The sequence below is a fragment of the Mustela nivalis genome (genome assembly GCF_964662115.1).
Source record: "Mustela nivalis genome assembly, chromosome: 14".
Classification (NCBI taxonomy): Eukaryota; Metazoa; Chordata; class Mammalia; order Carnivora; family Mustelidae; genus Mustela; species Mustela nivalis.
This window is the reverse complement of record NC_139033.1, coordinates 23,268,903-23,287,913: the sequence shown is the minus strand read 5'-3', so window position 1 is coordinate 23,287,913 and position 19,011 is coordinate 23,268,903. Positions and strand designations below refer to the sequence as shown.

The 19,011-nt window shown below is 50.5% G+C and overlaps 2 protein-coding genes across 3 annotated transcripts in view; one reads left to right on the top strand and one right to left on the bottom strand.

Moving 5' to 3' along the window:
• Positions 1-9,591: 9,591 nt before the first annotated feature.
• PTGR3 (prostaglandin reductase 3) lies at positions 9,592-17,762 on the bottom strand. Its single transcript, XM_082698664.1, has 2 exons — positions 17,024-17,762; positions 9,592-10,765 (listed from the first exon to the last, which is right to left on the bottom strand). The coding sequence occupies exons 1-2, from the start codon at positions 17,230-17,232 to the stop codon at positions 9,841-9,843; spliced, it is 1,134 nt and encodes a 377-aa protein (XP_082554790.1). The 5' UTR covers positions 17,233-17,762; the 3' UTR covers positions 9,592-9,840.
• A 1,143-nt stretch (positions 17,763-18,905) lies between these two features.
• Positions 18,906-19,011, top strand: part of TSHZ1 (teashirt zinc finger homeobox 1) — a 75,223-nt gene continuing 75,117 nt past the window's right edge. Inside the window, exon 1 of one of the 2 annotated variants that reach the window (XM_082698663.1) lies at positions 18,906-19,011. This exon is cut by the window's right edge and continues 432 nt beyond it. The gene's annotated coding sequence lies outside the window, so the exon portion shown is untranslated. The other variant, XM_082698662.1, reaches the window with a different exon arrangement.

Sequence of the window (19,011 nt, the reverse complement as noted above, 5' to 3'; positions counted from 1 at the left end):
TCAGTGAGTTGGGGGGTATATGGAATGGAAGCAGAGCCTGTTTCTGTAGGCAGCCTTTTGTTTGTTTGTTTTAATTTAATTACTTTTTTAAGAGAGAGAGCATGCACGGGAGAGCATGTGCAAGGGGTGGGGCAGAGGGAGAGAGAGAGAAGCTGAGTAGGGAGCCCCACATAGGGCTCGATCCCAAGACCCAGGGATCATGACCTGAGTGGGAGGCAGGTGCTTAACTGACTGATCCACCCAGGTGCCCCATAGGCAGCCTTTTGAGGAAGCAGTCTGAGAAAAGGATCCCAGACAAATGGAGTTGGATCCTTGATCAAACTGTACGTGAAGCCTGACCTACCTCTGATCTTTCTGGTTACATGAGCCTCCTTTTTGTTTAAGCCAGTTTTAGTTGGCCTTTCTGATACTTGTACCCCAAAGCATCCTAGCAGCTTTTAATGTAATAACTATAAAATATAATAAATATTTAATATGAACATAATAAAGATTTTAAATGTAATATATTGTGGACCTGTCATAGGCTAGTTTTATTCCACTAAAAGGAAATGTAGCTTCTTCTACTCTTGGGGGAGAGATTGTAGGGAAATGAACTTCAAGACCTTGCTATCCACTTTGTGGAATTTCCCCTCGGTTTTCCAACTGCAAGCCTTTCAAAGCCTTAAGGGCTGCAACCAGTGGTCCTGGGGTGTGGGGAGCAGGTTTGGCCTCCCCGGGGTGCCTCCTGACCATACTGTTTCCAGAGCCCCCTCTGTGCCTCTCTTGCTCCAAAAGCAAAGAGGAGAGGAGCTGGGATTATGAGTGCCTGGGACACTGTGACCAGTGCTCTCCGGGCTTCATCTGACTGTGTCCACGGGTCAGTGTTGTCCCCTCTGATGGGGGACAAATGAAACAAATGAAACAAGGCTCCTGTAGGTGAGAGATCTTCCCAGAGTTGTGGCGGGAGTCGGTGGGAGAGGAGGCGTTTGGACTCAGGTCTGTGGACGCATGCCCACCAGCTGCCTCGCATGGCCAGGTCTCCAGATGGACCCTTTACCCTTCTGGAACGGGGTCCTCTCACATGTGAGACAAGCACAGGATCAGAATCTTAAAAAAACCCTTCCCTGAAGAATGAAGATCTTTTTAGTTTATCTTTAAATAGTCGTCCTTATTTTTCCAAGGTCTGGTATTCCTTTGTTCATTCATTTATTCATTCCCTCCCTCCCGTACTGAGATCGCCTCCTATGTGCTGGGCACGTCCTGGGACCTTATTCAGTTTGATTTCTCTGACACATCCCCAGGGGGATCAGAAGAGCCATTTACAGTTTCGGGGAAGTCCAGTGTTTGGGGAATTTATTTTGGAGAGCACTAAATTAGCACACGGGGCTCACGCCAAGAGAACATTCAAAGTTGGGAACATTTCTGTGTTGCACCAACAGGTGGGCAGCACAGACTCAGCATCATCCCTTGTTAGAGCTCCCAGGAGCTCTGATCAGGTCACCTGATTTTGCAGGTGAGCAGCCCTGGGCTGAGGAGTTACAGGAACGTGGGATTAAGTAGAACACACGTGGCAATTGTCTTAAGGGCTCATATTGCAACTGAAGGAAACATCCTGGGCTGGTGCCTGTTGGAGTCCTGCAGGAGCAGACACTCGGGAGAAACTGGACCAGGTTCTGTTGGTTCAATTTTGAAATAAAAATGCAAAGTATACAAAGTATACATTGATCTGATATTTATCAGTAGGTGGTCTGTTTAGCCCAGGAGTGCCAGGAGGCAGGCGCTACCTTCATGGAGTTCACCGTCTCCAGGGAGACAGACATGCAAATAGATACATTCCCGGGCACCGTGGAAAGTGCTAGAAATGAAGTATGAGCAGAGCGCTAATGGAGCCCACAGGTGAGAGTAACTGTCTTTGCCTCGACAGGACTGGGAAAGTCGTGAAAATAAATAAGCCACTTAAGGCAGGCAAGCGGCAAGCCGCCTCTGTTATCACCCGCCAGCCCCTTTATTAACTGAGAGCCCCATCTTTTTTAAGCTCGTTGATCAAGGAAAAGGTCCCACCTGGAAGCCTGGAGTCTCTGGCATTTCTCTGATTTGCATTTGGGGACCTACAGAGACACCGAGAAGTTGACATACGGAAGAGGTGCTAGCTCTCAGCTCCCCAGCCAACCCGAGAGCCATCTACTTCCCCTTGCCCGCACTGGGCTCCTGCCCTCACTGACCTCCCCGGGAATTTTTGGAGGTCACTGGGTGCCTGCCTCCCATCTTGATCCCCCGAATTGCACCCAATTCTGGGGGATCGCAAGTGGGGTTGCGAAGCTCTTGTTTCACCCAGTGGCCTCAACTCCGAGGCCCCTGTTGTGGGGGTCGTAGCTTGGCCATGACTACTTTGGTCAATCAAAGCCCCACATGGGGAGTGGGGGGGCGGGTGTGCAGGGCCGCACACTCCCTTGGGCCACCCAGGGTCTTGCTCCATCCCATAGGGTCATGCACCAGAGCTGGGCGCTGGAACGTGGCTCTCTTGCCTCCTGGGGCTACCTGTCTGCTCCCAGCCTAGATGGTGGCTGCAACTCAGTGAGCTTCTGTTCTCATTCCGAGAAGTTTTCTTATCCTTTTCCCAGCTAGACAGCTCTTCCTCTGATTGCTACGCTGGCGTGTTAAGAAACGCTCATGTGGATTGTAACTTTTCCCCAAGGAAGTCCACGGCCTTTTCAATTGCTGTAAATTCCACGGGCCAGTCTTTACAGAAAGGCTACACGTGGTGCCACGGTGCCTGTTCCGAGTGACCTGATCCGAAAGTCGGTGTGAATTGGGTGCTCTCGCTTTCCTTGGGAGAATTGTAAAATAGAGTGTTCGTGATGTCCCCATGCTGGATGGGGACAGACCCACACAGGGCGTTTGCCCTTAGTACTCCCGTAAAAGCACCGCTGCTTAACTGGGGACCCCGGGGAAGGAAGCACAATGGTGCGACAAAGTGTTTGGCTGTGGAAGCCAGAGGGAATGGAGAAGAGGTGAGGTCCCTTTGAGGTCTGCTTCTGTTTGAAAGGCAGTGAAAACGTAGAGCCTCTGTGGTCCCCTTTTGTTAAGTGGCCCCAGGACACTGGCATTACCTTTCTGCAGCCTTCAGACCTGCCTGGACACAGTCATCACAGATCGCTGTAAAGAGCAGCCGGGCGCTGGGTGTCGCAGTGGAGTTTCAGAAAGAACAGCTCACGTGAAGAAGTTGGAGCCGTGACGATAAAAGGAGACCATTTCATAGTTCTCTCGTGTTCTCGTCTTTGTAATTCCCACCCAGGTAGCCTCTGGGTCGCTCAGAAATGCCTTCTAACGCAGCATTTCACAAGAGGGGCATCTCTTCAAAAGCAGTGTGACCCAAGTGCCTTCCTCCTGGAAGTGTGTTCCCAGGAGCAGCAGCCTTGGCGTTCCCTGGGAAACGCAGGCGGTCAGGCCCCGTCCTAGACCTGCGCCGTCTGGACCTGCCTCACAACAGGTGATGTGTGTGCAAGGTGAACTTGGACAAGCAACACTTCCTAGCGGGAATAAAACAGCCTCGGTCTGAGAACTCTATCCAAGGGCCCCAGGCTCTGTCCAGCCAGTGGCTGAGTGATCAAAAGCAAATCATTTCTCGGCACTTGACTCTTCCCATCTCTGAAATGGGAATCACTCCTCTATCCCTCTTTGCTTATCTAATAATAATAAAAGAGGGGAAGATAGTGACCTTGTTTTCAACTGGTCAAGTCTGGAAGCACGTTTCAAGATGGCACGCAAAGTGCACGTACAAGTTGGAACGATGAATATTCCTCAGGAATGACAGTTTATTTACTGCCTAGAGAATGAGCCTATTTTCCAGCTGGGGGGGGGACACTGGGGGGGACACTGGTGCTGGCTCAGCTCTGTCTCCTTCCAGGTACCCTGCTGTACCTACATGTACGAAATTCTCCAAAAGGTACTTTGAGGAAAGACCCTCAAGGAGACAATTCAATTTCCAAATGTAAATCCCAACAACACAGAGAGGGGCCGCTGTTGCTCCCAGCCCCTGGTGGGAACTGAGGCTTTCTATGAAATGGGATTGGCTTTGACATTGCTGCTGTTCCCAGGAAGTGTTTTGTTCAGTGCTAAAGGAAGCTATTTCTATGGGGAAAGGATTTGTTCGGGTAAAGTTGAACGTTTGCGCTTGTTAGGCATGAGTTCAGGGAAGGCAGGGCTGATGTAGAGAGGCATGAATGTTCCACGTCCTGTGGCGCTGAAGGGCTTGTCTCTCGGCAAGAGATTCCGGCCACGCGTGAGCACACGTGGAACCCACCCGTGTCTCTCCCCATCCCCCACCCCTTGAGGTGCTTCCCGCTGCCGGCACACGTGTCCGGCCACGACAGCCCTGAGTCTGCTGGGTTCAGATTCGATTTCAGGTGGAACGGCACACTGAGATTCTAGATGTTTCGCTGGTACCAAAATTATGATGGTCAAACACCAGCTTTCTCTAGGCAATACTACAAGCAGGCGAAATGACTCTAGGGAAAAGAAAAAAAAAAACCACTCAACACATAATAAAGATTTTCTTTATTTGATTCTCATGATTGGACATCCAAGAATGCATTGATAGGACAGAGACCTTCCTTGTAGCATTAAAATGAAATTGTGAGCATTCAGCCATTAATTCCACTGAGTACTTTTCCCCCCAGAAGCTGGTGTGATTTTTAGATGACACGGAATCCAATGATCTGGAACCGTGACTTGTGCTCGATTAAAGGGGGTCCTGAGTGAACACACTTCCGTGGTCTGAACCGTGATAGTCTTCGTGGGTTGGTCGTCATCTCACCCACAGAAAGATTTGCAACAAAGGGCAGCTGTGATTCTGCAATGCTTCTAACCAGCCATGTACTGAGGGACGCTGGCAAAGCACGAAGGAGCTAAGCCCAAGACTGTCTGAGGCCCCGGGCGGCTGCCTGCCTGTGTTCTGGCTTCACTCCTGAGGCCAGTGAACTCTACGACCCTAGACGAGGCACCTATCCTTCCTGTGCTTTGGTTTCTTAATTTATACAATGGGTAGGAGTAGATGGTCGCCTAAATCCCAAATTTTACCATTTAAAAGACCACGGGGTCTTCTCCTTCTGGGGGGACAGAGAGTGTCCCGGGATCCTTCCAGCTCTAAGTGTGTGCCCACCGACCTCCCAGGGGCAGGCAGACGGCGAGGCAGACTTCTGCAGGACGCCCTCGCATCCCTGAACACGGTCCTACATCCCCACTGACAAAGACATCATCCGTGCAAGTCATTCTAAGAGAGAGTGTGGCCCTCTGGTGCAGAGGGCAAGGCAGGGCAGTGGCTGATGATCGTATGGAACCCTTTCCTGAGCTCTAAGCAGCAATCCGTCGCTCGTACTGGTACTACCGCCAGTCAGCAGGGTGTGTTTTAATTATTATTTTAATTTCATGTTGGCAGAAAGGCACTGTCAGATAGTGCCCTTCAAGGGAAACTCTTACTTTGGGGGGCTGTTGGAATCTCTGTGCTTTTGGCTCAGAGCTGCTCAGGACCTATGAGGCACACACTGGCTCCCCCAAACTGTACTCCATGCAGTACTTACCCTCCCACGTGAGGGATCCAAGACAAGCTGCCCGGGAGTGTCTGCGCCCCTGGAGAAGTCGAGCCAGCCCTGAGGGGGAGCTCCATGCTGGCAGAAACCCTGCTCTGGGGACAGAAGAGCGCTCAGTCTTACGGTCACAGCACAGCGACACCCAGACCCAGTGAAGGAGTCACATAGAAACCTCATGCACACACCTTATCTGACTTTTGCTGAGTATCAACTCTCTACTAGCAAGAATTACTTGTTGGTAAAAATATTCCTTACGTATTTTGGATAGTGTTTTGTCTTTTTTTTTTTTTCTTCCTCTCTTGGCAACGTTGCATACTTTGCTCAGGGTCACAGCAATAAGGTTCTCCCATTGAACATTCCTCTCTTTATAAGTTGAAATAGCAATGCTAAAGGTCTAGGAAGCAACAGAATTTGAAGTTTAAAATCCTCTCTGACTTCTGAAATATCATCCTAAATATTTAACTCTGGGCCCTAACTAAAACATTAGTCACAGAAAATCGAACTTTCAAAAAAAACCCCCAACAAATCCCCAAGCCCCAAACTAACGAATAATGTTTGCATAGATAAGTTTCATGTCTCTAAATAAGTACTATAAATAACAAACGATATGTAATAAAAGCAGAGAGAGGAAGGCTAGAGAACAGTGATTAGGAGTCCATCAAATCGGGCCGTCTCACATCTGGGTTACATTCATAAAACGCAAATTGTAGCCCCTAGGAAATTATCATCCACAACTGATTGAGTTTGGTTTTTTTCTGTTGTTTTTTTTTTTTCCTGAAAGTTGCATATTGCTCATCTGTTTTTATATAAATCTAAAATGTGGTATTTGTCCCATATGTACATGTGGTAAAGTGATCAAGAAAAATATTTTCAGTACTAAACACCCCCTACCCCATTTTAAAGGAAACCCTGAATGTAGTAAATTCATGCTAATTGGGAACTCTATGAAGGGGTTAAAACATTACCCGTTACAAGTCGGGTGGTCATTAGAAATGTTACCCAAATAAAAGCCAGAAACAGGAAGCCAAAAAGCAGGTCCCTACGGCAGGCATGTGTCTTAAATGATATCATTTGTCAAGTTTCCAGCGTCTTGTGGTGGGGAACGCAAAAAGAAGGTCTGTGTTGTACTGAGGACATTACACCCTCATTAGCCAGAATGTTCCTTAAGTACATAACGCAGGATTTTCATTTTAATAAGCAGCAGCTACTTGTCACTGCACTTTCATTAGATAAATACTGAATGTAATACTAATGACCATTTACAGAGGCTCTATCCTACTCTGGAGAAACTGTATTCAGATGAGATCATATAACAACAATGTATAGAGCATATCAAGCAAAACTTCCATGTCATTTCTTTGTGAACTATTCCCTGAAAAAAAAATTTTTTTAAATGCTGACCACATTTACTAGCAGGATTCATCGTCAAAGAGACCCGAAAAGACACTGTTGGCATTTTTTTGTTTGTTTGTTTGCATGCAAATGTGAAGGAATATAGCACTTGTTCTTTTAGAAGTCACAACGGAATGGCAAGGCATGGCTTCTCAAAGTCAAACCCCTCCCTCTGCCCAGCCAGAGACCTCAAGGCTGAGGTGCAGAGAAGGCCACCCTGAGAACCGAGAAATAACTCATCCCCCAGCACCGCTCAGCCCCAGCCCTGTCTCTAACACAAAGACTGACAATTGCCCTGAATTACGGATGTACGTTCTGCGCTATGTAATGCAGTTCAGGAAGGGGTGTGAGCGTGTCGCACCATTTCACCTCCCATTACAGGCTCGTCCTGAACGATAATCCCAGCAGATGAAACTGATACTGAACTATGACCCTCAATTTACAAATCATTTTTCAGAAGAATAAGAAAAAAAAAAAGTTTAAACATATTTTTGGCATTATCTGAATGGGCGGAATCCTTCATGCTTGTTTTCTAAGAATAAATGAAAACAGCATGCACTGTAGTTCCTGAGTTTGGGGAAAGTGAGCATGAGGTTTTCAGATTATATTTTATTTTAGACTTCGGTGTTTGAAATTTTTTTTTTTACATCGCTGAATTTCGTCTATTCCTTCAAAACATCATAAATTTCTATTCTGTAGCTTAAGGGATCCATCAGCTCAAATGCTGGTCTTTCATCTTTATTACCCTCCCATTAAAATGAAAGAAACCGGGACGCACTGCAGTTTGGAAGCAGCCGGTCAGCTGGCGGGGTCCTTGCTCCTGGAGCCTCCGTGGGGGGAGAGGGGCGGCCGGTTCAGACCGCGCACATCTCTCTGCGGGGGAAGCAACAGATACCCCGTGAAGTCGCATCCCCTCCGTGGACGGCTCGGGTGGATCGCAGCGTCCGCCCGTGGCCGGTCACTTCCTGGGCACTGAGCATTCCCAGAACCTGTCCCCTGACCCGCGTGTGCAGACGCTGCTGAAAGCGGGCAGAAAAGTCTCCTTCTTGTGGCCGGAGCTGCTGGGTCAGAAAGGGACGGATGACCCCCAGCGCCACGCTGGGCCACTCCTCTCGCACCCGCACCGGCACCCCTGCCCTAAGGAGGACACAAAGAGCCCCGCATCAGGCCGCCTGCCTTCTTCATAACTCATAGACGGCCCAGTGGCGATCGCCCCCAGTGCTATCTGTCTTCAGTGCAGTTGTGACACTGCGGCACGATCCATAATTTGGCGGCTATTTACCGTGACATCTCCCTTCAGCGCAGCCATAACATTCAGTGAAGCCATTATTCGGTCCCATTTACCATATAAATTGTATTGTTGTGCATGCATGCTAGCAGCTACGTCAGGCACCTGAAAATGAGTAAATCTTGTAAAGCAGATACTAACCGCTCTTCAGTGGTGGGATTCCCTTGCCCCTCAAGATGGGAGGAGAGAAAAATTAAATACAGTCAACCAAGTTTCCTGGAGCATCTTTAATTGCGTTCCTATTTATGGAGCAGGTTAGGGGCGCTGAAGCCCAGGGCTTTGAAAAATAATCGGGTGGGCTCTGCCTCCCACCAGAGAGGCGCGGTGGGATTTCAGACGTGCTGGAAGCCGCAGCCTGCCCTGTGAGCTGAAGGTGAGGAGGCGGGCGGGTGGGCTGCCCGCGATTCCCCAGATGGGGCTCCAGAGGTGCCTCTCACATGTGACCCCGGGCAGTGGGCAGTAGAGACGAGGAGCCGCTCATTCCCACAGAACGCGCGGGGAAGTAAAATGGGGACACGGGGACAGTGTTCTGTGCCACATGCACTAGCCTGTTTCCAAGAGCAGAGAGAAAACACACTGTGTCCGAAAGTCTGAAACATGAAGCGAATGTCTTGTTATTTTAGATTGCGTCAGGCCCTCCTCTGCACAGCGCTGTCTGCTAGAGCCTGCTTCAGGCAGAGGAGGGATGCTGTTATTAATCTCTGGCTGTATGCCTAAAGACTGCCTCCCCTTTGTTAGGCAGACCCTCCCCGTGGATGTGGGCGCAGCACAACCGCTCCATTCCGGGGGCAGGTCCGAAGTTTTTAAAGCACTCCCATCTCTGTAGTATCCCTTCCTAAAGCCCGTTTTTGTCTTATCGGTTTTCAATACTAATTTGCTTCTTAAGGGCAGAGACAAACTTTGGGTTCCACAAAGGCCTCACTGGGATAATTGTGCAAAAAGCATTAAATAATAGACACTTTAAAAAAAAATAGGTCTGTGTTCAAATAGTCATTTTTCTAATAACCTAACAAAATCAAGGTTTTGGGAGAATTCCTCTCAATTTCTATTTAGATAGTTGGTAATTTGTAGAAAAGGCAGGAGGGCCATTTCCTGGGAATATGGGCTCTGAAAATATATGGCAGCCTTTCTGTTCTCTCTCTCATTTATTAACTGCTCATTAGCCTAAGACCAAACTTTCCCAAAGTAAAGAAATTGTGGACTATTTTCAAGACTGATTTTAAAATCTCATCAAGCTGAAGACATACTGATTTGATCAGATCTTGCATCAGGAATTAATTTAATTCTCTGGAACAATAAAATCTGGAATGAGATGGTCCATGACCAAAGAATTGAGTATTACGGTTTTACCTCTGAGCCATCAAGAGAAGTTTTTATTAGCATTATTTTTCAAGGGAGGGGCAAAAAAAAAAAAAAAAAAAAAAAAAGAGAGGGAGAGAGAAAAGAAATAAAGAGAAACTTATTCATTAACTCCTGACTTTTGTTTAAGAAATATCATACCCATTAGCCATCTACAAATAACTTGATTTGAGTAATTCTGAAGAGTAAAGTGCCCATTTTCTTTCTCCTTGGATTTATGTCATTGTTCTGTTTTTAGAGCTTACTGTTGACAGAGGGAGGTAATTCAACTACAATTTTTCCAGTGTTTTTTCCCATGTACATATAATCAACAGCCCGGAATACAGACTCCAGACCAATAAACCTGCCTTCTGCAGACCGATCTCCAAGGTCCACCTCGCAGACCAGGTCTCCAGCCGCGTGCATCTTAAGCAAGTGGTCCATGGCTGCTTGATACTTAGAAAGGGAATGGTTCAAGAAGAAGCCGCGGACACTGGCAGATTTCTTCAGCAGTTTGGCTGGTAATGTCCCTGCTTTCACAGGAGAAAGGCCGGTAGGAGTCTGGTAGCCAGAGATGAAGCCAATGACTATCAGACGCCCCTTGACAGCCAAGGCATCCAGGGCCAAGTCGAACATGGCGCCCCCGATGGATTCGTAGACCACATCCACACCTTTGGGGTATTCCTGCTTCAAGACAGTGCTCACAGGCTCCGTCTTATAGTTGATGGGACGATCGCAGCCAATGGATTTCAGAAAAGCGGATTTTTTATCGGAAGAGCAGGTGCCAATTACATGGCACTTGGCCTTCTTTGCAAGCTGCACGGCGAACTGGCCTGTCCCCCCAGCTGCCGCCGTCACCAAAACTTTTGTCCCTTCCGACAGCCCTCCGAGCTCGTTCAGGCTGATGTACGCAGTGGTAGCACTGACTGGCAGGGACACATACTCAGGCTGCGCAGAGGCCACGGGAGCCGCAGCCCGGGCAGGCACCACTGTGTACTCAGCGAAAGAGCCTGGGGCCATGTAAGCCACCGCTTGGCCAACAGCATAGCTGGCACTGGCTGACAGGCCTAAGGCTACCACCTCTCCCACACCTTCAAAACCTACATCAAAGGGGGTCTTGACTGAAGGGTCATATCGGCCCGCGGAATAGTTGATGTCAGATGCATTGACACCGACAAATCTAGAAGAAAACAAACAAACAGACACATTAAGATATTCTCCTCATCAAGGCCTTGATAGTCCACTTAGAAAAAATTCCTCTGATTCCAGTGACTATGGACGGGTGGCTAAGCTATCTATCCTAGTAGGATTCCAGAAAAAATAAAAATAAAAAAATCCGTCCTGATACTCAGTTGAAAAAGAGAAATTAAATAAGTATTTGCATTCTGAGTTTTGGTATATTTGATTTTTAAAATCAGGGCAGGGGATCACTCCATAGCCCCTGAAGCCCCAAGTTGTTTCTGTCACATGCTATATACTTCCCTCCCTTTCTTTCAAAGGTGAAATATAGCATTAAAAAAAAAATAATAACGTCAGGAAGCCCTCTTATATGTAAACTCCACTGGAGCTATGAGTCGGAAATTAATTGGCCTCTTAACAAAGATGTTAAAAAACAACAGTGAGATAAAATACATTCAAAGAAGTAGACTTGCATTGATTCTGGCAACAATTTAACACTTCGAATAATAACAGTAATGACAATGATATTATTGAAGATTGGCGCAGTGTGCAAGGTCATCGGCTGTTACCCGTTACCGTGGGGTTGTTTAAAACACGGTTAGAGTGGCCACAGCAAATTTTCTTTCTGATGTAACTATGTCCAGAATGAAAATATGCATTTTGATTAATTGAACAAAAATTGTCTCATAAGGGTAGGGAGTTTTATGGAACAGTCGACATCTTACAGTTCTTTTCAGATGAAAAGAAAAGCAAATCGTCACTATATTTTTCCTCAACAAGAAGCAGAGACATAACTTGATTAATACCAGATGATTATTTTCACTTTGGTATCCAGAGTCCATTTAATTGCGAGGTCGGTATTTTTACCAGCCTTTTTTCATCTCGGTAAACCTCACAACAAAAATATCCTGATACCTAAGGAAAAAAAAAAAAAGCCGTCTACTTAAAAATGTCAGGAGGTGGCTTAGACACATAATGGAAGACCCTAAAAATGTCATTTCCACCTGTAATGAAATGAAAAGACGGTGCTGTCTGGTGGCACAGGGAAGCTGGGAAGTCGGTCATTTCAAAATAATTCACTTTTAATTTAACTTAATAAACCAAAACTACCCTGTGCAAGGACCCATTCCCACCACGTTATAGACAACACTTTGTACTTATAAATGCTCCCTTATGATTATGCCCCCTATATCGACAATACTGAAAGCTCCCGGCATACTGTAGAAAGAAAGCAGCAAGCAGGAAACCATTTCTCTGGGGCACGTCAAGCTGCTTTCAGAAGTTAGCACACCAGGCAGCCTCAGGAACACACTGCAGAATTCCACAGCCATCCACGATAACGTGATAATGAAAAGTGGGAAAAATGATTTTTGCTGCTTTTTCATTTGGGATTCAATACCAAGATGCTCACATTCTGTTTTGGGACTGCCCCCACCACCCCCCTCTTTCCTTTAAATTTACATCATTCCGAAGGTTGGGTCTTTTTAAAAGGGGCCAGCTCCCTCCGTGCCTGCTTCTGGACTTCAGAGAAGGCAGCCAGGGCAGAGCCCCGCTGGAGAGCTTAGCCTCCCGCTGGCTGTAGGCGGTAAAGCCCAGACCCAGGAGGGGTCCTGGGTGGAAGCCTCCGAGGTTTGCCCCAGAGGTGGGGGACTGAGGCCCGACCGCCAGCTCTGGTCTCCCGGCCCACAATTAACCCTTCCCGTGCCTTTCTCCCCTCCTGGATCAGTCCTCACCGGAGAGGCCCTCTTCTGCGGGGCACCCCTGCCTTGGGCTCCGAGGGACGCCCCTGCGGAGGCTGGGCCCTGGGACCTTCCCACCTCTAAGGGCTGCGCCCGGGGAGGGGGGGCTACTGGAGGAAAAAGCTCCCCCACCTTCCCTCTGCGGTTTACTACTTCCCAGAGCGAGGTGACAAGACCAAGCAGGGCCCACGCGGGAGAAAAGTGGAGGGGAGAGGGCACCGGCGCGGGAGGGGGTGGACGGCCCCGTGGAGGTGGGAGTGGGCGCTGCTGCGAGCTGGGGTGCGCGCAGCTGACCAGCGGCTGCTGAAGTTTACCTCGGCGCGTCCCTTCCAGGTTGCAGACAGCCCTGCGTCTCCCCTGCAGGACCCTCGCGCGCCCGGGCCAGCCTGCGGGGCCCCAGAAATCCTTCTGGAACTGTCTCCCCTTGGAAGTGTCGGCCTCCGCTGACTGCCCACCCTCCGGTCCCGGCCTCTCCACCGCCAACACTGACTGGCTCGAGCCAGGACTGGGACTCCCGGAGCGGGCTGGGTCCGAGCCCAGCCGGCGGGCGCTGGGGAGGAGGGGCCTCCACCCAGGCCTGAGACCCTGACCTCGGCCTCCAGGAGCCCGGCGGGGGTCAGGTGGGCAAACAGCACAGGCCGCGGAGCTTGGACCCAGGGGCAGTCAAGCTCTTGGCTGGGGGGCGGGGAGGTGTTCTAAGCACAGGGCACGCCGGAGCGCCTCGGCCCCAGCACTGGGGCCTGGGGCAGCCGGACCGTGACCTTGGCCTCCAGTGCACCCCCGTTTTTCGTGTCTCCCCTCCCCCCCGTCCTGCCGCCTTCTAAACTGCCTGCGTCGTCGGTGAAGGAGTCTCCGGCTGGTGGCCACAGCCCTCCGCTCCTCTGCTCGGAGCGCCTCGCCCACTCCCCGGCGGGTCTCCTGGCCCGGCGCGGCCCCCGCCTCCCCTGACCCCCGCTCTGACGCCCTGCGGCCGCCGCAGCAGGTGGGGATCCGCCGCTGCCCGCAAGCGCCTTGATCCTTACCTGGGGCTGCGTGAAGGTTGGAAGCCCGCGCCTTCCGCTCCTCCAGAAACAAGTTCAAGAGCAGCGGGCGCAGTGGGAAAGGGGGCCCGGGTCGGGGAGCAGGGGACAGGAAGGGGAAGCCAGCGAGAAAAAGAAAGGAGACAGGCTTGGTAGAATGCCTGCATTTCGAGACTCTCCTGTTATCCTCTTTAATGTAAAATATATGCTCTTAGTAAGTGCAAGGTTCTAGCCGTCAGATGGGAGGATCCCAAAGTCCCGGAACCCCAGAAAAAGAATGGGACTGGGGTGGGCTTTACCCAAATATATACGCTTCGAGAGGTGCCCGGTTTCTTTATACTAAAGAGTGCTGAACCCCTTCGTCGTGCTTACAATGAAACGGGCAGTCCTGCAAAAGGAGGGGAACGCTTTCTTTGAACAAAAACAAAACGTGAAGTCCGGAGCTTTCAATATTGGGAGACAAACAAAGTCGCCCAGATCAGATTTTTCTTAAAAAGAAAGAAAGAAAGAAAAAAGGAAAGAGAAGAAAGAAGAGAAAAGAAAAGAAAAGAAAAAATTGAAGACAAGGAAGAAAAATAAATAAAAGAAAACCTCGGCCTGAGGAGTCAGCAGAAATGCTGTTACCCTCCGGGAGCAGCAAACCGTTCATCAAAAACGCCTTCCCCATCCCCCACCCCGCTCTTTGCCATTCCTATAAACTCTTTGCTCCATTATCTTACACTTGAGCAGAAAATCGTTAGAAATATTTGGAAACGAAATCATGCGTCACTGTCCTTCGAAAAAAAGCTAAAAATCGCTCCTAAGCTGACTTGACCGGAGGGTGCCTTTCTTCCTTCTCTTCTTGAGGGCTGGGCACTGGGAGGGAATGTGAAGTTGTCCTGGGATGTATGAAAGTGAGAAGTGGATAAAGGAACATCAATTACACGTTCTGCAGGGCTTTTAAGCACCCCTCTCACAGTTTTCCTAAATGGAATAAACTTCATTATCCTAAATCCACGACTGGCTTAAAAGCACGTCCCTCTCCGTGAATACAGAATTTCTATTTTCTGTTAAGATGGGATGAGATGTGCAAATATTCAACTGAAAGGAAAAGTCAGGCAGCACGCAGTTAAAATCTCCAAACACCTTTCCGAACAAGTGAATGTATGCCTATGTCATTCATTTTAGAGCAGATTTTTATTATGATAAAAATGAAAAGCGCTTGCATGAAATTTTTACACAATTAACCCTGTTGAGGAGATTTGGTCTAGGATTAGAATGAACTAACCTACAGCAAATAGACTTGCAGTCTGCTCTTTAAAAAAAAAATCTGTACAATTCCAACTCCCCGGACACTATTTGCCAAGTATAAAGGATCTCCTTCCAATTTGGGGATAAGAAGCAGATTTTCCACAGAGTAGGGAAAGGGGATACAATGATTTCACCTCCTCTCAACATGCAGGAAACTGGTTCCATTCTCCTTCCGACACGGGCTTCACCGTAGAAGTTAGAGGTCAAGTTGTACATATAAATATACTACTTGTGTTAAAGGACTCTGGGCATATGTGGGGGAAAACACAGGTATGGATTCTAAAGCAAACCAAGCTGAGGAGCTCCAACTGTGGGGGAGCTGGTGCTCCAGAATCCTGACCACCCAATTCATCCCCGGTGACCTGGCACAGAAGGCACCTGGGCACTGGTAGGGAAGGAGAAGGCTAGAGGGGACAGTGAGGGAGCAGGGAGAGGAGCCAGAGGAGGGGACAACCCAAAGACCTGATGTACTTTCACAGGTGGAGAAGCCATCAACCCGGTGCTGCCCAGCGGAGCAGCTCCTCGGACAGCGCTGGCGGGTGGTCCCACTCCAGGGCAGCTGGTCCTCCTTTAACTTCACACCTTCTGCTAGCTCCGCTCAGTCAGCCCCCCCCCTCCCCCCCGCACACCCGGTATCTGAAGGGGATTTTATTTAAGCAGTGCTGTGTGTTTTACATCAGTGCTCACAGTCAGAGTACGTGGTCAGAAAAATTACGAGAAAAGAAAGCAGCCCGTGTCAAACTTTTTGCTTGCTAAAGGCTGAGGCTTTTCAGCCCGCTTCTCGTCTCAACTTCCAGCAAATGACTCTTGTGTCTTGTGTGTTCTGCGTGTGTTCCTTCTTCTTAACTTGGTAGGAAGCAGTCCTTATCTCAACAGCTTTAGCGCTTAATCCCATAATGAAGCAATCCTTTGCAGCCCTATATCCACCCACAAAAACTTTTAGGACACACACATGTACCTTTAAGGCACTCTGCACCCCACTCTGGCCAGCTTCCACTCAGTCCCACTCTTGGCTCCCTCAATTTTTACGTTTCCAACAGGTTTCCAGAAGTTTTCCATCAGGACCAGAATTATTCAGTGTTGCAGTCTTTGGAAGGCTGATCCGAATCTCTAAAATAAGCGGATTAAACCCTGCATCAAGCCACTCGGGTAGGGTACACTTTGCCTTTCACGCCTTGCAGGAGTCTCACAGTACTTTCCAAGAAACAATTTACAACATAGTTTCACAACTCACTCCTTTCCCTCGCAGGCAACATACAACATTGTAACCCCTCGCAGGCGCCAGAGCAGGCGGGCGAGTCCTGCTCTAACGTAGGGGATCGAGGAATGGCGAACGCCCTGGCTGCAAATCAGCAGCTAGGGGACTCAGCGAACAGAGAGCAGAGGGCAGGGCTCCTGCAGAGTGAGGTCCCTTCCCGCGCTTCACCAGTTACTAAAGATTAGAGAGCTGTAGACACAGTCAGGTAGGGAGTGTGGAGGTGGAAGAGGCGATCAGAAGGTGGGGAAACCCACCCGAGTACCACCCAGAGGTCTGCAAAACGCGCAGGCAAATGCAGCGGTGCCCCAACCCCGGCCCTGACCCAGCCGCCCCGGACGCGCCACGAGCCTGTCGGTAGGCTCTAGGGCACAGACAACAGCCATACAGCACTGACAACACGCAGACGACACCGGCGAGGTGCACACCAACGCACCCAACGACAGGGCTCCGCCATTGCGAGGCGGCTGCCAACCTGGAGCGCACAGGAAAAGCCAGCCGCGTCCTCGGCCTCCTTCCTCCAAAGCACGTTACCTAAACGTCGCAGTGTGTGTCCAGCCCGTTCCCGGTCCACACTAAAGATTATGGGAACGCAGGAGCCGTGGGTGCGCGCGGGTGGGCCGGGCGGGGAGCCTCCCCTTCTGGGTCCCGTCGGTTTTATTTCGGGAGCGGGAGGGGGAGGAGGGAGGGCTGGGGGAGGGGAGGGGAATCCCAAATTAAAATAACCCTCAGTTATGAGGACGTTCGGTGGCATCGGGTATTCACACCAGCAACAGTCACATTACGTTCGCCTTCGCCAGATGGCGGCGGGTTCAACTTCCCGGGATCTCGCAAAGTCAGGCTGAGCGCCCGAGCGCTCGCCGGAGTGCGGGGACGCGGGCCGGCCCGGGACAGCCGGGGAGCGGCGCAGAGCGGGCCGGGGCCCGGCCGGGGCGGGGGGCGCGCGCCGGGCTCACCGGTTCCGGACGAGGAGGTCTCCGTCCCCGGGGAGAGGCACCGGGCAGTCCCGGAGCAGGGTGACGGCCTCGCGGAAGTTGGGGCTCAGCCGGGTCACCACCAGCTTCTGCATGGCGCGGGGGATGTTGGAGCCCTGGAAGTCCAGGAAGTGGCGAGCGTACGACATGTCCACGATGGCTCTGGCCCCGGCGGACGCCAGCCGCAGCATGGCCCGCGCCTCTGCCCGCTTTCTGCGCCGCCGCGGGCCGGGGTCGCGCCCAGCCCGGGCCGCTCGACTCGGCTGGGCTCCGAGCGGGCGGGCGGAGCAGGCGGGTCCGCCCCTCCTCCGGCCCGCGTGCTCCCCTCGACTCCCCCCTCCTTCCCCACAAGGACTGGTCCCGCTCCCCCTCCCCGCCGCGCGCAGCGCCCGCAGTCCGCACAGCCCCCGTGGTCCCCGGACGCGCCACCCCCGGGGTCCCGGCCTGGGGATCGCTGCCACCCCGGCCGCTGCTCCTTTAATCTTTTTGTTTTGGTTTGAATCTGCTCGGCGCAGACTGGCCGCGGATCCTCTCCGCCCTCCCCCTTTCTCCCGGCGTCCGGGAGGCACCGGATATCCCCACCCTCCCCGCGCTCTAAAAGCCGGATTTGACTCCTCCAAAAGGGTGAGGGGGGCGACGAGGGGAGCCGCGCGTCCCGCGATCGCCGCGGCCCCGAGCCGGCGGCAGCCCGGGGCGTCCTCGGAGCGGCGCGTCGCCCGGCGGCCGGCGCAGGCACCTCCCCTTCCCGTGCGAAGCGTTCACTTCCTTGCAAGGTGGTACGAATCAACCCCGAGCGCGGCCGGGGCGGCGGGGCACGGCCGGGGGCCCCCGAGCCGCGCGGGGAGCCCCCGCCACCAGTGCACGCGCACAAGGACCGAACGCGGGGCGGGGGCGCCCAGAGCACCCTGCGCCCCGGACTCCTGGCCCCCCATTCCCGGAACGCCTCGCCTGCGCCTTCTGCCCTAAGCCTGTCTGTCCCAAGCAAGTTGCACGAACTAAGCCATTTTATTTATTTTGGCCTAGATTTCGTGGTTTTTTTTTTTTTTTTTTTCCACGAATGCTTTAAGTAGCCTCTACAAGACTGTTACAGGTTTCCCACTGGGGAAGAACACATATATTGGAGACTCGAGGGCCAAATTTTCTGATCATATAAGCATTTAAACTTCTGGGTGGGGGTGCCGGAGGACCTCACTGAATTGGAGACGTTGCAATGATGTATGAAGACCTCATTTCATAACTCAGCTGGAAAGATATGCTGTTCCTTCCTGTCAGTTTCCTCCCTAATTCTCTATATTGACCAAGTAAATTCACTTTTCATAGAAGGGTCAAATTAAATATTTTCCACATTTTTGTATGATGAGATGAGCCCATTCTAAAATTTGTATTAAAGGTATACATTTTAATTTAAAAAAACCCTCTTGTGTTACACTTGCCTAGACTCACCAAAATAAAAAAGCCACCCAGTGCCCCTCCCCAATCAAGCCTAACCCCCAAACCAAGACTGCAAAAGTGACACAGGTATTTTTATCCCAAATGTCCCGACGTTCTCATCCAAGGGTAGTCTGTCCACGTGGCTCCGTGTGTTCGGTGGTGGTGGGGGGGTGGACTTACAGGTTTAAAAATCTGCAGGAACTAATGTCTACTTAACTTGGCTTACAACACATGGGTTTCACCCGGTATCAGCCAGTGGATTCCAATAACAACCCCCTCAATGTCTTTCTCCAATGTGCAATCTTTTATGTTATGCTGTATTAAGATTTCTTTTTTGTGTCACATTGTTTAGCTCCGGAAAGAAAAAAAAAAAAAAGAAAACAAAGCAATTAAAAAGATTGACAGGTATGGTCTGTGAGAGACCTATTTGTAATTGTCAGGGTGACGTTGGCGAGAGGAGGAGGAGTAAAAACTGAAGCAGGAAAAGCAGCTCGATGTGTCTGTCTATCAGTTGAGACTGTCTGAAAGCTCTGCGATCC